Source organism: Podarcis raffonei, chromosome 16 (assembly GCF_027172205.1).
Source record: "Podarcis raffonei isolate rPodRaf1 chromosome 16, rPodRaf1.pri, whole genome shotgun sequence".
Lineage (NCBI taxonomy): Eukaryota > Metazoa > Chordata > Lepidosauria > Squamata > Lacertidae > Podarcis > Podarcis raffonei.
This window is the reverse complement of record NC_070617.1, coordinates 27,354,564-27,372,511: the sequence shown is the minus strand read 5'-3', so window position 1 is coordinate 27,372,511 and position 17,948 is coordinate 27,354,564. Positions and strand designations below refer to the sequence as shown.

The 17,948-nt window shown below is 46.8% G+C and overlaps 1 protein-coding gene across 1 annotated transcript; it reads right to left on the bottom strand.

Annotated features, from left to right (window-relative positions):
- Positions 1 to 445: 445 nt before the first annotated feature.
- Positions 446 to 14,050, bottom strand: CRKL (CRK like proto-oncogene, adaptor protein). The gene is made up of 3 exons (XM_053368441.1): positions 13,439 to 14,050; positions 11,447 to 11,909; positions 446 to 3,542 (listed from the first exon to the last, which is right to left on the bottom strand). The coding sequence occupies exons 1-3, from the start codon at positions 13,771 to 13,773 to the stop codon at positions 3,408 to 3,410; spliced, it is 933 nt and encodes a 310-aa protein (XP_053224416.1). The 5' UTR covers positions 13,774 to 14,050; the 3' UTR covers positions 446 to 3,407.
- Positions 14,051 to 17,948: the final 3,898 nt, after the last annotated feature.

Below are 17,948 nucleotides of genomic sequence, written 5' to 3'. Positions count from 1 at the left end.
ACAAAGGCACAAATCTCCAGGAAAGGAGGCCTTATGGAAAAGTATTAATCAGCTGAAAGGTCTCTAATCCATTTGCTGCAGGTAAAACAATGACAGCGCCCCCTTTCTCTCTTGCACCCTGCCCCAAATCCTAGGATGGGACAACTCTGTTAGGGCATGGATCACTGCTAGAGCTGTGCATCCTCCCTACCACTTCTCAGTTCCAGGAGTCCAGAAGCTATAAAGGAAATGTTCCTTTAAGCATATTCAGAGAGCATTGTTCTTTTCTAAGTGCTAGGAACCAGTGACATGCAGGGTAAGAGACCCACTCTCTTGCAGCCACAAGAGCACTGTGGGGAAGGGAATGAGATCCTCTTGCACAGAGTATCTTCTGCTATCACAGGAAAGCCTGACGGTGGCAGCCAGCATGACGGTGAACATTCAAGGCATAGATGACAACTATTGCTGCTAGTTGGATGCATGTTTTATTGAGAGTACGCAAACTGGGCAATGGCTGTGTGTGGGACCTCCAGTGAAGTAAACTAAGAAAACAAAAAAGGCATTAATTTTAACAAAAGACACTGTGTGTGTTCTAAGAATATATTTAATACTGTTAATTCTGTAGCACAAAATAAAATAAAAACAAGCTATGATGATCCCCACAATAAGGCTTAAAGCATAACACATTATTGCCTGAAATTCAAATGATACTTCCATTATGTAAAAATGTTTGCACAGTGAAGACTGTCTTTTAAGTACAAGGCCACCTTTTTTTCCCCCTCTGCAAAAAATGGGTCTGGATATGTTTGCATTTATAACAACCCAAACTAGGTCAAGAGGAACATTTACAGCTCCCCAGAACGCTTCTACTGGTCCCACAAGGGAAGAGAGCAGTCAAGTTTCGCGTTCTGCTGGAGACATCAGAGTAAATCACTACACACACAGGACAGCCAACCCAGTTCCAGAATGTTCATTATACAATACAAAAAGTTATTGCAGGCACATGAAATGGCACAGCGAACGCTTTCTGTCCCTTTACAAAAAAATAATGGTCGGGGCCCCCCCAAGAGGCCCAGCCAAACAGGAGATTCCCTTTGATGCATTCCTGCCTGATTTGTAAACAATCATGATTTCTATCGGCACTTTTGCCAGTCCCCCCCCCTCGATCAGGGATCCATTCATCTGTACAGCAGGATAAGGGAAAACCTTCCCAAGATGGTTTTGACAGCAGACATTTCAACCAATTACTAATTTGAAACCCAACCCTATGCACACTCACTGAGGGAGCAAGGCTTACTGAGATAAATGGGACTTACTTTGAGTAAACATGCCAAGGATTGCACTGCAAGGCTTTTTGGCACCTTACATCGTAATGCATAGATTGATGAGGTCTTACGATTAACCGGAAACTAGCCCCAGGAAGGGACAGCAGCTTCTCCGAGACACAGCCCAGCCAGAAGCCAAGAGGAAAAACTGGTGACGTTTACAGACAGATTAAACATGGTTGGTTGGAGTTTTTTTAGTATGAAAATATTTTTATCATAATAAAATAGCAAATAAACATTCTGATGCAAGTTTTACCATCAAAATCAACTTAGTGTGCTACACTTGAGCTGCACTCGTTAGCCATGACAGAAGCCACTCTTTGGCTTCAGGTGGACTTAAAAGCTCTCACCTGCCTCAGAAGCCACCAGCTAGTCTTGCTTGTGGTCCTGGTTAACAGACACTCATGTGCAGAGATTCTTATTTGCAATCCTAACATTAGTTTACCAGGCAGCAAAGAGTCTGACGAGAGGCAAGGAAGCAACAGCTCCTGGGCTCCGACATCAGACTCCTCGCTGCCTGCTGAGAGCAGGGTAAATAAAAAGCATCCCATCATGCACACACACGCACAAACGCACACACAGGTGCTGCTTCTGCAGCTTTTCAAGGCAGAAGTTGCACACAGTCTATATCTATAAGCTGTCATTTAAGGACAGCTCGGGAGAGTGAGGGCCTCCATGTAGTAGGATTATCTTATTATGGCAGACTGACATTTATTGCAGCTTAAATATTCCTAAACACAAAGCTCAGTAGTACTACTCCACCGTAACTCAAGACAGATCAAGAGGGGCACCTGCCTGGCTATTCTCTAGGACAACTGTGCTGCTGTCCATCACGGAGGGTCTTAGCACCTAAGGTGGGAAAATGCTTTCTGGGAGTATCAAGGCTAGCCTAATTCACAGTATGTTTGGCAGTAAAATCGTGCTTCTTCAGACCATCAACAGTCACTACAGGGTTTTAAGGATCAGTGAACTGAACTGCTTCTCTGCAGACCTTAAAGCTGAAATGGCATCCCCTTCAGCAACTTTCATCCCAAATTAAGGCACTTTAATACTGAGTTGAACATGAGGCTCCTCAGAAGTCCAAAATCCTCAAGAGACAACACGTGCCAACTAAACTTTTAAAAATCATCATCTAGAGAGTCAGTTCTTCAAATGACAAAACCCACATTCAAGTTTCTGCATTTACCATTCCTCGTTATGATAGTTAGAATCTAACAGAGACATTTGTACAGAAGGGCACAGGAGAGTTAAAAGGTTTAAATGGTAAAAACTTTTCATTACGTCTATATTCCCATTGGAGATTATCAATGGTTGGTGGTTTTGCTTTTTAAAAGAGGCAGAAAGTGCCAATTTCAACCAAGCTTGTGAAAGACTATCTTTTAAAATCTTGCATCTAGTGACTGTCAGATTCAGCTTTATAAAAAAACAAAAACTGCCATGGTTTTGCAAACAAAACAGCAAAATTTTAGACAAGTGTATGGCAAAACAGACCAGTTATGTGTCACGGTTATAAATAGAAGACCCTGCTCAATGCAATTCCTTAAAACGACATTTTGCCGCCATCCCAAACTTGTTTCTAGGTCAACGACAAACTCACAGAACTGTCTTGCTAATAATACACAAGCATCAATTATAGCCTAAAGACACTATTATTCTAACTGCTTAAACAGATTATTTCCTCTCAAATCAAGTGTTCCCTGCCCTGGAAGGAAAAATAAAATTACGTAGGTTCTGGACAAAGTTGCTTAGAATTCTCCTCCTGAGTAGAATGTTGCCCATGGACAGAAACCTTGGCCGGGTCAGCTGAAGTTCCACCCTCTGTTCTTCTGCCTGGGTGACATCACCAATCTTCTGGAGCTCAAGGTCCAAAATCCTTCCAGGTGATACTTTTAAGTTTTGGACGACGTCATTGCCGCACGAGGGCCCACAAGCAACTTCAGCTGTATGCATTCCAAACAGATACTACAGGGCTGTCAAATTGCAGCAAGCTGGAAAAAACGGACAATGCTTACAAGGCGCCATTAACAGTCATCATTGCACTTCCGATGATGCTCATGATAGCCAGGAAAATGAAGCAGCAACAGAGAAATGGGCCAACAGGAATCATTCGTTTTCATCAGGATTCTGAGGGTCAATTATTTTGACGTGTGTGAAAGGAAAGAGCCCTTTTCTACCATGAACTTCACCTTCCCATTGACCATTGATATTCATCCTTGTGACCTTCACGATGTCACCAACCTGCAAAGTTGAAATGGGGAAAAATACACCTTAGGACATGGCTGGAAACAGTCAAATTATTTCAACGTACAGGAACTACACCTAAAAAATGAAGCTTAACTTTAGAAAGCACCATTCATGGCCTGCTACAAGGTGGCAGTGGCTGGTGGTCATAAAAGCCACCCCAGGAATAGCAGCCCATGGAAAGTGGCCTGTTCCGCCCCTCCTCACTCAAGTCCAGCCCAGCCCCCAGGCTTGGAAGAAAAAGCACCCCAATGCCATTTGAGGAGAAGGAGATCTGAGTGACACTAAAAGCCCCAGTTCTATTTCTTCTCTGGGGAAGGAAGGTCCAGAAACCATTGAAAGGGTAAAATAAAATAGCACGAGTCCCTTGTCCTTCCACTAAGACATGAGGAGGCATTTCATAGAGGTGAAAACATACAACTCTTAAACTAACAGCAACTAAGAAGCAGCACCTTCTTCCCACAGCAACACACTCCAAGTGAGAAAAGCTACGCTGGACCAAAACAAGAGCCCACCTGTTTCCTGCAGTGGCTGCCCTCAAATTGCCAAGCGAAGCTGAGTAAGGAGGAGTTTAAATGGGCCCAGCTGCAATCCCCCCAAAAAACCTGTATAGGTTTCCTATAATGCCAGTTCTTTCTTTTACTCTGTATGAAAATTGGGGGCAATTATAAGATGAGAGGAGGGCTTGTTTTTCTGGATGACCTAAAAGTATTAGTGGGCTGAAGGGTTATAATGGCCAGCATGAGCATTAGATGCCATTTCAGAATGTTTGCCCTTCAGAATGCTTTCCCCTTTATTTTTATCTTAACAATTTTAAATTGTTTTTAAACAAATACAAGAGCTATGAAACACTTATCCAGCAGTACATCTAATGCTGTTTGTTTTATCCACTGACTCTGCACATAAAACTTACACATTCAGCGTTTAAACATACTACTTAATGTACCCTCTCCATGGAGAATATTGAGTGGTTGGTATAACAAGGTTTTGATTTTGGTCATTAACATAGCTAATTTAATAGTTAATTTAAGGCCAAAACTGAAAGAAAAGAAGACCCTCTTGGGAGCCTCTGAGCTACTTCATTTTATAACTTTTTACACACCCAGAGTAGCTTGCAATAATTAAAAAAAAATCAGACAAAAGTAGGACACATAATAATACTAGGAACTTCTTAAGACAAAATACAGTGGTACCTCGCAAGACGAATGCCTTGCAAGACGGAAAACTTGCAAGACGAAAGGGTTTTTTGTTTTTTGAGCTGCTTCGCAAGACGATTTTCCCTATGGGCTTGCTTTGCAAGACGGAAACGTCTTGCAAGTTTGTTTCCTTTTTCTTAACACCGTTAATACAGTTGCGGCTTGACTTCGAGGAGCAACTCATAGCATGCGGTGTGGTAGCCTTTTTTGAGGTTTTTGAAGACTTTGGTGATTTTTGAAGCTTTTCCAAAACTTTTCCGACACCATGCTTCGCAAGACGAAAAATATCGCAAGATGACAAAACTCGCGGAACGAATTAATTTCGTCTTGCGAGGCACCACTGTAAAACTTGATCCCAGAGCAGAAAGTGTCCTGATGTGCAGGAGGGGGGAAGCTGAACTAGGCAGGAGGTGGGGAAGGACAGGGCAGCCTCTGCCTGGATGGCATATTCTGCAAACTTTCAACTTGGATCATAAAGCCATAATTATAGACCCCATAAAGGGTCAAGTATGCAGTTTGGCAGTGCTTGGGAATTCAATTTCAACAGAGGGGCAGGATACAGGACAGCCTGTACTCAGGTAGAAATCAGCAGCCAAGACCTGGCTCACCAGTCCACAGGTTCCCCCCACCCCATATTTCTGGAACACACACCTCAAGGAAATATGTAGTGCTCCCCTCCATTAGCCTTCAGGAAAGCCCTGAAGAATTTGTTATTCTGATTGACATTTGGGTGGTTTTATCACTGATCAGTTTATTTTTAAATGTTGGAATTTTAATATTGTAGAGTAACTTGACACATTGCAATCTGCCTTGGGATAGGAAGGCAGACACCTTAAAGTGTAGGCTAAATATATGTTTAATAATTTCCATGACAAGCAGCAATGGGCAGACTTCAGCAGGAAATGACATTGATAATTACTACCTCCACTTATTATTACACCTTGTTCTTATTAATTGGAGCTCTTTGCCATCAGGTCCCAGGGTGGGTTACAACAAAGCAAAAATGAAGTATTAAAATCAGTTAAAACAGTTTACAATCAGAAGAATAGGTGGGTATCTCCTGTATCAAAGGAAGTAGAGGCATAACAGCAGGGAGGCAATTCCAAAGCTTAGATCAGGGGTCGGCAAGGTTTACCTCGCCTGGGCCGGTTGACTCCGGCGGAGATCCCTCCGTGGACTAGATCACACGCGCACCCGCAATTTCCGGCGTCTGTGTCTACACAGACGTGATTTTTGGTGTCTGCGCAGACGCGATTCCCAGCACCGTGGAAGTGAGTCCTCACGCTGTGCTGCTTTAGCGCAGCGGGCAGGGACTCGCCGAGTGGGCGGCTTGATTTGGGGGTGGCTCATGGGCCGGCTAAACGACCCCCGTGGGCTGCTTGTGGCCTTGAGGTGCCTACCCCTGGCTTAGATGCAGCCACAGAGAAGGCCCAACCAAGCACCCAAGAGCCGCTCAAAGGTTGTGGCGGCAACAACAGCAGCAGCAGGCGTTGCTCTCACTTAAAGGTTTGCCACTGCTTGCTAGAAGGTGGGGGCTGAGCTCTAAATATTTTAAATAAATAAATAGTGACTGTCAGGATGCAGCAGGAATGATCTCAAAGCATACACAAAAGAATGAGATGGTAGAAGGTCCACATTTTTACTTGCTCCCTTATGTAAAGAAATGTATCTGGTCGTAGGTAGTGAGCAACAAAACCAAGTCAAAAGACAGACAGACCTTGGGCTTCTTGGGGCAGCTGACAAAGCCCACCTTGAGAACATGGATGTCAAAAGTGAGCCATGAGGAGAGGCTCTGCTGCATTTGTGAGGCATCAGAGCTCCCATGTGATGCTTCCTTTCTGTCCACCTCCTCACAAAGGGGAAAAGAGAGTGGCAAGCCCAAAGCCATATCAGAAAGATTCCTCCTCACAGGTTGAGAACCTCAGAGCCAGCAGAAGGCCAGCTATGGCCAAGTGGCCCCCGGGCATCCGCTTCCTCCACAAAACTGGCATTATTACAACTCTGCTTCTCTGCTGAGCACCATGTTGGCATTATGGTCCGATGTATTTGTGCTGAAAGACTAATAATTTCTTTTCACTGGAACTGCCTGAGTGACCTTTCAGATATTTAAATAAAGTGGGTCCCGTGAGGTTTGGGAAAGAGAGTCATAATGAATTATTTCAACATCAAGAAAACAGGTTGTCACTTCACTTGTGGGGGAGCAGCGGAGAGAGGCCTGGCTCTATTTGGAAGACAGAAACTGGGGGGAAGGGGTGGCACACTGGCATTTGGGAAGCGGATTGTCCCATCCAAATGAGGAAGCCTGGATGTATTTTAGGGAAATCTTGTATCACGTGGCCCAGACCATGTAGACTATAGAGACTTAGGAACAGGCAAGTCACTACAAGCTTACTCACGCCTGCCACGCTCCTTCTTTGAGCTGAGAGACACAGGGATAAAAAAGGAATGCGGCACCTCAGGCGCATAATTTCCTCTGACTCACTGCTAAGCCTGCAGCTAAGTTCCAAGTTACTGTTCAAGCCACAAGTGTCAGCACAAGCCCCACAACTAATGCTTATGCCCCATTCATTCCAGTGGACCTTGCCAAGAAGGTCTGGCTGGATTCTGCCCCAAGTCACTTAATCCTCCTTTGTCCTCACCAGTTTTACCCCGGAAATTAGCAACAAGCAGATGGAAACCACCAACAAGGAAATACCAGCCCCAAATCCTTACAAGGCTGAAGTCATCACTTAGCAGCTATCAGCCGCAGCAAAGTATTTCCACATTTAAGTTAAGCAACCCACTTAAACACTTGGGATGTTAACAGTCCATGGCCACAACGGCCACAGCTAAAGAGGAACAACACACTTTCTGAAGAACTCACAGATAAGGATGGCATGAAATGAAAATGTGCCAAAGAAGTTGAGTTTAACAGTGCCGGCCAGCATCTGTGGGCAGCCTCCAGCTGCTGTGGGACTCCAACTCCCATCAGCCCCCACCCCACTTAACATGGCAAAGGGTAAGGATGATGAGAGTTGCAGTCCAGCCTCACTGGGCAGGGTGGGTTCACTATAGTTCCCCCAACCATAATTTAAAGTATCATCTTATTTCCATTATTTGTAAAACATTTTTTTGGAGGGGGGGGAGAAGAAGGGAAATGAGGGACAAGAGGAAAGCGCTGGAGTGGGAAACTAAGGGAGGAAGAAAAGGGCACCTGCACAATCAATGAAATGGACAGAAAAAGGAGCCAATTCTGAACTCTTAGCTAGCAAGTTTAAAATGAAAATAAAATAAACTATTTCAAAACCCAGTAATGAGTCTCTTGCAAAAGGTCCAGGCTCAGTTTCCTCCACAAGGCAGGCAGGAAACAGTCATTAAGTGACTCTGAGATCGGAGAGAAGTCAAGAACTCCTTGGAGGTGCTGCAATCTGGCATATTTTGCTCTACTTAAAAGGATTACAGGTTTCATTGTTTTCCCCACAATATACCGTATTTTTTGCACCATAACACTCACTTTTTTCCTCCTAAAAAGTAAGGGGAAATGTCTGTGCGTGTTATGGAGGGAATGCCTACGGGTGGCATGCCTACGGTTTTTCCTCCTCTAAAAACTACCTGCGTGTTATGGTCGAGTGCATGTTATAGAGCGAAAAATACGGTAATCACAGTAAGGCCAGGAGAAGCTTTAGAAGCCACTGTAATAACTAAAGTGAAAGGTTGCATTTCTTCACTGCAAAAATCTTAATAGTTGAAATCTGCCACTGATCATTTGATGTGCTCACATTTTGCATTGACAGTAAAGATCAGGGGTAGACAACCTAAGGCCCATGGGCCACAAGCGGCCCACGGGGGTCGTTTAAACGGCCCACGAGCTGCCCCTGAACTGAGCCGCCTGCTCGGTGAGTCCCCACGCGCTGCACTAAACCGGCGCAGCGCGGCGACTCACTTCCGTGGTGCCAGAAATCGCGTCTGCGCATGCTCAGACGCCGGAAAACGCGTCTGCGCAGACGCTGGAAATGGCGGCCCCACGCACTAATGTGCGCACACAATCTGGCCCACGGAGGGATCTCCACTGGAGTGAACCAGCCCATTACCAACCCCTAGTAAAAATGGTCAACAGTTTTATCTTCCGAGATGTTTGCTAAAGATAAAACTGCTGACCATCTTTACTGTCAGCGCAAAAGCATTAAGCAAACATCTCAGCAACCTACTTATTTCTGTCCGTCAGTTTGGGACCCTTTGTGGAAAGTGACCAATACATTAAACTATTCTTATTCTTTTGATTTCTTATCTGTCCTTCACTGTAAGGTTACAGGGCAAGTTAGAGGAACTTAAAAATACAATTCAGAAACAGTTTAAAACAAGTTAGTTCTGTAAGGCCTTTGCAGAACATTGGTTCCATGTACAGTGGTACCTTGGCTTAAGTACTTAATTCGTTCCAGAGGTCCGTTCTTAACCTGAAACTGTTCTTAACCTGAAGCACCACTTTAGCTAATGGGGCCTCCTGCTGCCGCCACGCTACCGGAGCACAATTTCTGTTCTCATCCTGAAGCAAAGTTCTTAACCCAAAGTACTATTTCTGGGTTAGCTGAGTCTGTAACCTGAAGCGTATGTAACCTGAAGCGTATGTAACCTGAGGTACCACTGTAATACCATTCACATATCCTGAAGGGAAATAAAAATGCATACTCCAGTCAGAGCAATAATGCCTCTTTGGATGCAGGTCTCCAGAAGATATATCTCACTATTTATTATTTTACTGTACCTGAGTAGAACCCCTCAAGAAATGCCATTATTGACCAATTTCCTGTTACTTATATATTGCACTGTTACTTGGCCTAGATGCCGAGAAATTACATGCACACTTTTTTATGAACGTTGTTAAAGAACTGAACCAAGTTTTATGTGCAGTAAATATGGTGGATATGGATTTTATTTACGACATATTTAAATCTACAGTATCAATGTACGTTTTATTATGTAAACTATTAGTCTGTGGTATGAACTGATGGGAAGTTTGCAAAGGCTACGTGCAATAAGGTTTATTACTATGGGCTGGCTAATAACAGTTCTCCTTTGATTCTGGACTAGTCAGAACTCATCTGTGGCTGCTGCAGTGTAAGGTGGCTGCCAAAAGAAACTGGAAGATATTCAGAAGGGCAGTAAAGATAGTCAGGGGGGTGACCAGCAAGTCCTACAAGGAAAGGCTGAAGGGACTGCTGAAACCTGAGCTTGGTGAGGCTGGAGGGAAGGATGAGATCTAATGGACTTTAAGTCACAGAAAGCTGGATTTCAGTTGAGCATGAGGAGTAACTTCTTAACAGTAAGAGTAATTCAGCAATAGTGTCAATGACAGAGAGGGGTGGTGATGCTGAGCTCTACCTGGTTGTGAGGCTTTGAGCAGAGACTGGGCAACCATTTGTTCTGAATTTCCTGTATGGAACAGAGAGCTAGACTAGACAAGGTCCTTTAAGACACCCCACCTGTGAATGCACACACATGAATTTCACTGTCCAAAGGGGAGCAGCAGACAAGGCTGATTTCTGCAACGAACTACCTGAAAAGTACAGGAACAGACCATCTCTGCCTCAACACTAACAACCACCTGAAAACAGCAGTCTTAAAAGCTTTAAGGTCCTTAAGGGAAGGTGTGCACAGAGCAGTCAGGAGAAGAACCCTCAGTGTACCAGTTTTACACAGCTTAATGCCTTGCATCTAAATGTGATTACTATCCTGCCCCATCCAAGTGACCTGGGGCAGATGATGTCATTTAAACCTACCTAACAAATACCGGCACCAACCAAGACTCATGAGCAGCCAACAGCCTGTTTCTCACTGCATTTCACTAAAGTGACCCAAGTGGCTGGCTCTGTTTTAGACCAGGATTTGTAGGGAGCGAACGTAACCAGGACACTACACCAGACTCGGAAACTACAATTAATCCAGAATACAGCTGCTAGACTGGTGACCAGAAGTGTCTGCTGGGACCATATAACACCGGTCCTAAAGGATCTTCATTGGCTCCTAGTATGTTTCCAAGCACAATTCAAAGTATTTGCTGACCTTTAAAGCCCTAAAGGGCCTTGGCGCTGTATACCTGAAGGTGCGTCTCCACCCCCATCGTTCAGCCCGGACACGGAGATCCAGCTCCGAGGGCCTTCTGGCAGTTCCCTCCCTGTGAGAAGCGAAGTTACAGGGTACCAAGCAGAGGGCCTTCGTGGTGGTGGTGCCCGCCCTGTGGAATGCCCTCCCATCAGATGTCAAGGAAATAAACAACTATCTGACTTTTAGAAGACATCTGTAGGCAGCCCTGTTTAGGGAAGTTTTTGATGTTTTATCATGTTTTTAATATTGTGTTGGGAGCTGCCCAGAGTTGCTGGGGATACCCAGCCAGATGGGCAGGATATGATAATGATAATGATAATGATAATAATAATAATAATGACGACATGTGAGGCTGCTTTCTCCCCACTGCCAATCCAATGTTTGACCTAGGGTAGCAGCCCTGTGAACCCTTCTTGGCACCTGCTAGCCAAGATTCCTGAAGCTGAATTCTGCAGATGCCAGAGTCAACATGAAAAGCAGGCACCCTCCTGGTCACAGGCCCATATGCAACTATAGAAGTACGCTAATACAAAAATAGCTTAAAACCCCCTTAACGGAAAGACTGCAGACACTCCCTTTAGACAGGATAGCCAAGCCTCACGTCCAGCCAGCTGAGAAGCTTACCTCTAGCGCCAAGGCAGTCTTGTCGTAAGCACATGGAACTCTCTTTTGAATCGCTTTGGCAAAGACTGGTCCATTCTGTGTGGATGGGAGGGGAGTGATGACTGCCCCAGGCGTATTGGCTATGTTGGGAAGAGGGCTGGCCGTCTGAGGCTGAGCATAAGCATGGGCAGGCTCAGGAATCCCGTAGCTGTTGGAATTCCTGTTCCTGTTTCCATGTGGGGAAGATCTGACAAGCTTCTCAACATAAGGAACAGGAATCATCCCAACACGGCCATCTTTGTTTCTGGCACTCCACCACTGTTCTTCAGGCTTCTCTACAATGACCAGGATCTCTCCCTTTTTAAATGGCAGATCCTCTGCATCGTTTCCAGCAAAGTCATAAAGAGTCCGGACGTATTCCACGTTATCTTCTGCAGCAGTCATGATGGGGGCTGATCCAGATCCCATCAGTGCAGCTGGATACCTAAAGAAGACAGGAGGATTAGTAGCAGATAACTGATCTCTTAAATTAGGGTTGAAATGTTTGAGGGAATTCTTTGTGGCTAGTGTATGTCATACTCAATAGAAGCCCCCCTGGGGGGGAAACGTATGTGAGTCACATTCATTGGCCCTGTTGAACACAGCAGCAACTACTACTGAAGCAGGAGAGGCTAGAGCTCAGTGTCCATTTTTTTTTTTTTGCTGGGGGGGGAACGGACGGATGGAAACAATAATCTCAGGAGAAGTGACAGGGCAGTGCACAGCTGTGCCCTTTTCTACCAACAGAACAGCTATTTAGAAGTGTAACACAGCTTTAGGGAACAGCTACTTTCATAAAATACAGAATGTTTGGTTTTGAAGCACCCATGTCTACGTCATTCAGCCAATTGTCTTGCCAAATCCAGAAGTTGTCCTATCCTGCTGGTTGGCTTCTTCCTTACCTGACCACTAAGCCACCTCATGTTACATCTTATGAGAACTTGTCATCTCCCTATTTGGGGAGACAAGCAGAAGCGAGAAGAAATTTAATATGTTACAATGAGGTGGTTACCCAAATCAAGGAAACATGATTCCAAATGCTTAAGATTTCCAGCAACCAATCGTGGGCTCCAAAATCCAGTCAGAATAGTTTACAGATTGTGAAGAGGGACATGGCTAGCTACAACCTAGTTAAAGTGAGGGGAAGCTGTGAAATGCATAATGACTGAAGACAGGAGCAGCACACTGCAGCTGCACTTCCTGATGTGACCAGGGCAATGGTGGGCAAGGAAAGCAATGGGCATTGATATGTGTCTGGGGGAGGGGGGACAGGTTTGATGACAAGGGAGAGTGAATTTTTTATTATTTCTTTACTTGTAACTTCAAGGTTTAACTTGGTTTTCAGAATATCCAAGTGTGAACTGTGACACATGCACAAGGCAACCACACGTTTCCTCTTCTCACAAGTAGAGAGGAAAGCAAGTTGACAGCCATACCCATCAATTTGAGATGCCCACATCCAGTACGAGATTAAGGGCTACAACAGCCCTCACATGGAGTAGGAACATCTGGGAAAACACCTGCCGCATCTCAGCAGCATGAGAAGATGAAGACATATGCGCCTATCAGAGGTAGCTCCATGGGCCTTTTTGCACGCACACATGCACAGATTCCCCATGGCCACCCTGTGACCTCATACAGACTAAGTAGCCCTGGGCTAGCCCCGTACTGTGGCATAAGGAGTGTTGGTGCTCACTTCCACCGCCCCCCATTAAAAGAGCAGCTTGACAGTGAGAATTCCTGTGGTCCTGTTCCCGGGGGTGGTGACACGGTGGGCTTCCTGCAGCGGCCCTAGGTGGCCTCTCTGGAGAGGAAGCACCCCAACGGTCAAGGCCATCATCATGGGCCACTTAGTCCTGGCACCTGGGGGGGGGGGGGCTTCACGAGAGCTCCCGCCGCTCCCTCGGGATGCCAGTGGCTGGCTGGCTGTGGGGCGTGTATGCATGCGAGGAGCCTCCGTGCCTCCTTCCTGACCTGGGCGCGGGCTCGATGAGGGTGGTGGTGTCCAGGTAGTGGATCTTGTAAAAGTCGAGGAGGGCCGGCAGGTGCTCGAACTCCTGGTCGCCGATCTTGAAGCGCCTCCCGGGCAGCGAGTTGATGATGTAGTGCGAGACGCGCGAGTTCTCCGAGACGGACAGGACGTAGTCGCCGGGGCAGGTGGCCGAGTCCCGCACCAGGAAGGTCCCGTGGCGCTGCCCCTGCAGGCGCCCCTGGGCCTCCTGCCGGGACAGCGGGCCCGCGTACCACGACGAGCGGTCCGACGGGTCGAAGCGCGCCGCCGACGCCACCGACGAGGACGACGAAGACATGGCGAGGGAGGGAAGGAAGGAAGGTGGAGGGGAGGCAGGCGGGCAGGCCGCGGGGCCCGGGGGAAGCGAAGGCGGGCGCAGGGGCGAGGCTGAGGCGGGCCTCCTGCTCCTCCTGCTCAGCTCAGGCGGCGCATCCCGCTCGCCCTTCGCCCCTCGGGAGGAGCGGCCGGCTCTTCCAAGGCCCTGCCCGCCAAGCTCGCCTCAGCCGCTCTCGGCTCCTCCGTCCGCCAGAGCGCAGCGCCAAAATGGCGGCCCAGGCCGGAGCGGGAGGGAAAGGGGCGCCCGAAGCCACGCCCGACGCGCAGGCGCGGAAGGGAAGGAAGGGCGCGAGGGAGACGCCGGGCGTCAAAAGGGGCGGGGCTCCCGAGCTTCAAATTTTTTATTTTTACCCACCTGCCGCATACGGGGATTGCGCAGGCGCGGATAGAGCCCCGCCGCTCCTCCTCCCAGAGATAGTGAGTATGGGGGAAAGGGAACTCCTAGAGCGGCAGCTTCCGGCCGTTTCCTAGCGACGTCCGTCCTGAGGCCTGAAAGTTCCTCGGGAGATGCAAAGCCTGTCACTCCAGAGCAGGTGACCTCGTTCAAATCCTTCTCCTCCACACCGCACGCAAACATACTGTGGACGGGTGATCTGTGAGAGGCCTGACCCCAGCCCAGCTTCATGTCGCCCACTAGAAGCCTTTTAGGGTCGGCCCGTTGGGGTTAAGCTCTCCTTTGCTTCCGCCTTAACTCGCGCGCCTCCCAGCTGTTTTGGACTACAACTCCCATCGGCCCCCACCGTCCTCATGTTGCCGTGCTGCCTTGGGGTCTGATGGGAGTTGTAGTGCAAAACAGCTGGGAGGCGTGCGAGTTGTGGGGGAAGCAAAGGCTTGTTCCGACGAGCATCCTGCTTTTGTGCTGACACGCACACATACACTTTAAATTAAAAATCAGTTCCAAGTTTTAATGGCTTGTTTTCTGCAGCCAAGTAGTGGCCAAGTTTGTAAGAAGCTTGCGCTGTTACGCAACCGACACACTTTCATTTCTGACTTCCTCCCCTTCCTATTTAATACCATGGGTGCTATGAATAAATTTTATGCTGCTTTTAAAACTCCACTCTGGGAAATCTTTCCACTGTTCAGTCATTTTTATTTCTTTTATTTTTTTAATTTATATGCCGCCCTTTACCTGGAGGTCTCGTGCTAATGCTTGATTCATGCAAAACTCAGAGGTTTACACCCACACCCGCATGGGATTGTATAATATTAATATTAATGTTTTGATTACACAACCCCCTGCAGCAATTCCTGATATTCCCAGGAAGCCCATAATGAGGGGGCCTATCCCCAGCGGCTGCTCTTTAGAGCCCAGAGCTGAGCCATCACAATAAAAAGCTTCATCCCCCACAATGAATTTGCCTAACTGCCCTTTAAAGCTGTCTGCCTTGGCTGCCGTCATGTTGCGGTGGCAGCTGATTTAAGAGGCTTCTGATGTTAAACTTACAATCCTTTTCTTCCCTCTGGAACACAGTAGGTGACATGTGCACCCACCCTGCTTTAAGTGCACAGCCCCACCCCCGCAACCTGAAACGGGCCCCGTTCTTCCATCAGAGTTCCTTACTTATTATTTTATCTGGCTTCTTAAGAGCGTTTCCCACTTTTTCAGCATAGTTTCAGAACAAATGAGAGTGGCATCACTTTAGGTCATTAAGAAATAATTTGTGTGGTTTTTAAAAAATCGTTTTTTCCAGGCTGTGTGGGTTTTTTTTAACACGTGTGTGTGTGTGTATGGGTTGGGGTATATGTCTACACAGAGAGAGAGAGCAAAATCCTCCGTATGCCCACTTGAGAGTAACCTCATCCAGTGCTTTGTTTCTTGAAAAATGTTTAGGGGCACTCTCATTTTGACTCAAGAAAACCACCATTTTATAGTTCAAATCAGGAAAATTAAATACAGTAAATGGACAAAAGTACAAAGATTCACAAAATGTTTAGGAATATGTGTACCCCTGCGTCCCCTCAGAAAAAAGCACTAACCTCTTCACACCCAGTGAAGCTTATTTTTTAGTAGACATGCCTAAGATAGGGAATTCTGACCTAGTGAAAATTGAAGCAGGCCAGTTTTTGTTCTGGATTCATTAACTGAAGACCCTTTTATCACTGGTTGGTTCCACCCTCCAAGAGAAAAAATTATGGCCCACCCCTGCTCTAGAACCTTTGCAGCACCTCAGCGGTTCTTCAGGCAAACTTTAAAGTCTCACTCCATTTTAGAATATGACACTGAAGGAGCTCAATGATACCCCAAGGAAGGTCATATCATTTGATCTCTGCTTCAGTAACTTCAAAAAGTTGCCTGGCCTCAAGCAAGGTCGTTGGTCCACATAGCTCAGGAATGTCTATAGGGGTAGAAAACTCCCATCATCCCCTGCCACTGAAATAAACATTTCATTTTCTAGGGCAGTGATTTTCAACCAGGGTGCCTTGAATGATGGTGCCACGGGCAACACTGGCCTCTGTCCCTCTTTCTCTCCCTCTCTGATGCCCTCATGTCTCTGCCTTCCAAAGGCTTGCATAGCTGTTTACTGCAGCAGGCCTGGCTATAAACTGCATAGGTGAATTGTACCTCTGGGAGGCACCTCTTTGGAGGGGTGGAGAGGGCAGCTCAGAGACCAGGAATGGCAGCAGCAGCTGCCCGGAGGACTCCCAAGGAGAGGAGGCTGAGGGAACACTCCACAAGGGAGGGTGTTTGGAAAAGGGCAAGAGGCTGCCAGTTCTGCAGGCAAGAGGTGGCATAACTCAGCTTCTGAGCCCCACAGGGGTGTTGCAGAAAGAATGTAGTTGGTTAAGGGAGCCATGGACTGAAAAAGGTTGAAAAAACCTGTTCTAGGGTGGGTTATGCCCTGTAGATCAGATCAAATCTCATCCCACTCTGTTGCTTGTTGAAGGCTGCTTCCTCATAGTCACCTACCTAAGTGCCCATCTGGACAGCTGCATCCAGGGGTTCAGCTCTGCCTCGCTTCCCACCTCCCACCCTTCATGGTACAAACAATAAGGAACGCAGAAAACTTCCATTTACTAAGCAAAGCCTTTGGCCCACCCAGCTCAGTATCATGTAACCCAATGGGAAGTGATTTTGAGCAAGAGTCTCTCCACTTCTATTTGCAGATGCCATGGACTGAAGTTGAGGCCGCCTCTCTCGCTGACCTGCAGGTTTTCCCCCCTGGGGCAGCTGCCAGGCTGCTCCTGAATGGAAAACAAGTCAGTTAGCTATAAACGTTCTGCCCAACAGAAGCTGTATCCTCCGGGGAAACTGTGCAGTAAACAGCAGGAAAACAGCCAAGCAATTAAACATGACAATGTTATTGGGAACTTCTGGGTTTTATATGTATACATAAATAAATAAACACACACATAACAGCTAAGAATTTTTACAGAACTGACTCCTGGCAGGGAGCCTCATTCATTTCAGTCACAGCTATTTTTAAGCTGTTGCAAAACGTCCTGCCCAAAGACAGCTTTCAACCCATCCACCAGCTATGCGGGCACGCCTGCCTCAGAGCCCATGTGCTTCTATGGCTGGTTTAATTTCATTGTCTTCTGCCCCTGAGGTGTTTGTATTGTCATCGCTGATCTACTCTGCAACAGAGAATTTGCCAGGAGCAAAGCAAAATGATAATCCACTTGTGGACAGGCACTCCAGCTTGATGCTTGAACCCCAGACAGGCACGTGTACCCACAAGTGGGTAGGTACAGGGAGTGAATTGGGAGGGGTATTCTACAGGGAAATGGCTCTTCACATTACCTACACTCCAGGAAGGGCAAGGGGCTCAAACTTCCTTGCATGAAATCCAGAGGTGGTGGAAGTTTCTACTTCCCGGGCCAAGCCAGAGGAGGAACAGCTGGCAGGGACATTTTGCAGTGTAGCAGAAGCCTGTCTGCCTGTCTGCAAGCCAAACATGCTTAGCTGCTGCCCAGGACACCAGAGGCCCCTCCTTTTGGGGAGGAGGTGAAAACAACAAGAAACAGATAAAACTGAAAAATCAACAATCCAGCTCAAAATGGATTGGGTGGGAGATGGCATATAGAAAGAATTGAGCTGGTTGCTCCATTTTCTCCCCATCCCCTCTTTATTCTTTGGGCATTTCAGAATCCCTGGTATTCACTGCCGTAATATCTCACCTTATCATACTTTGTGGG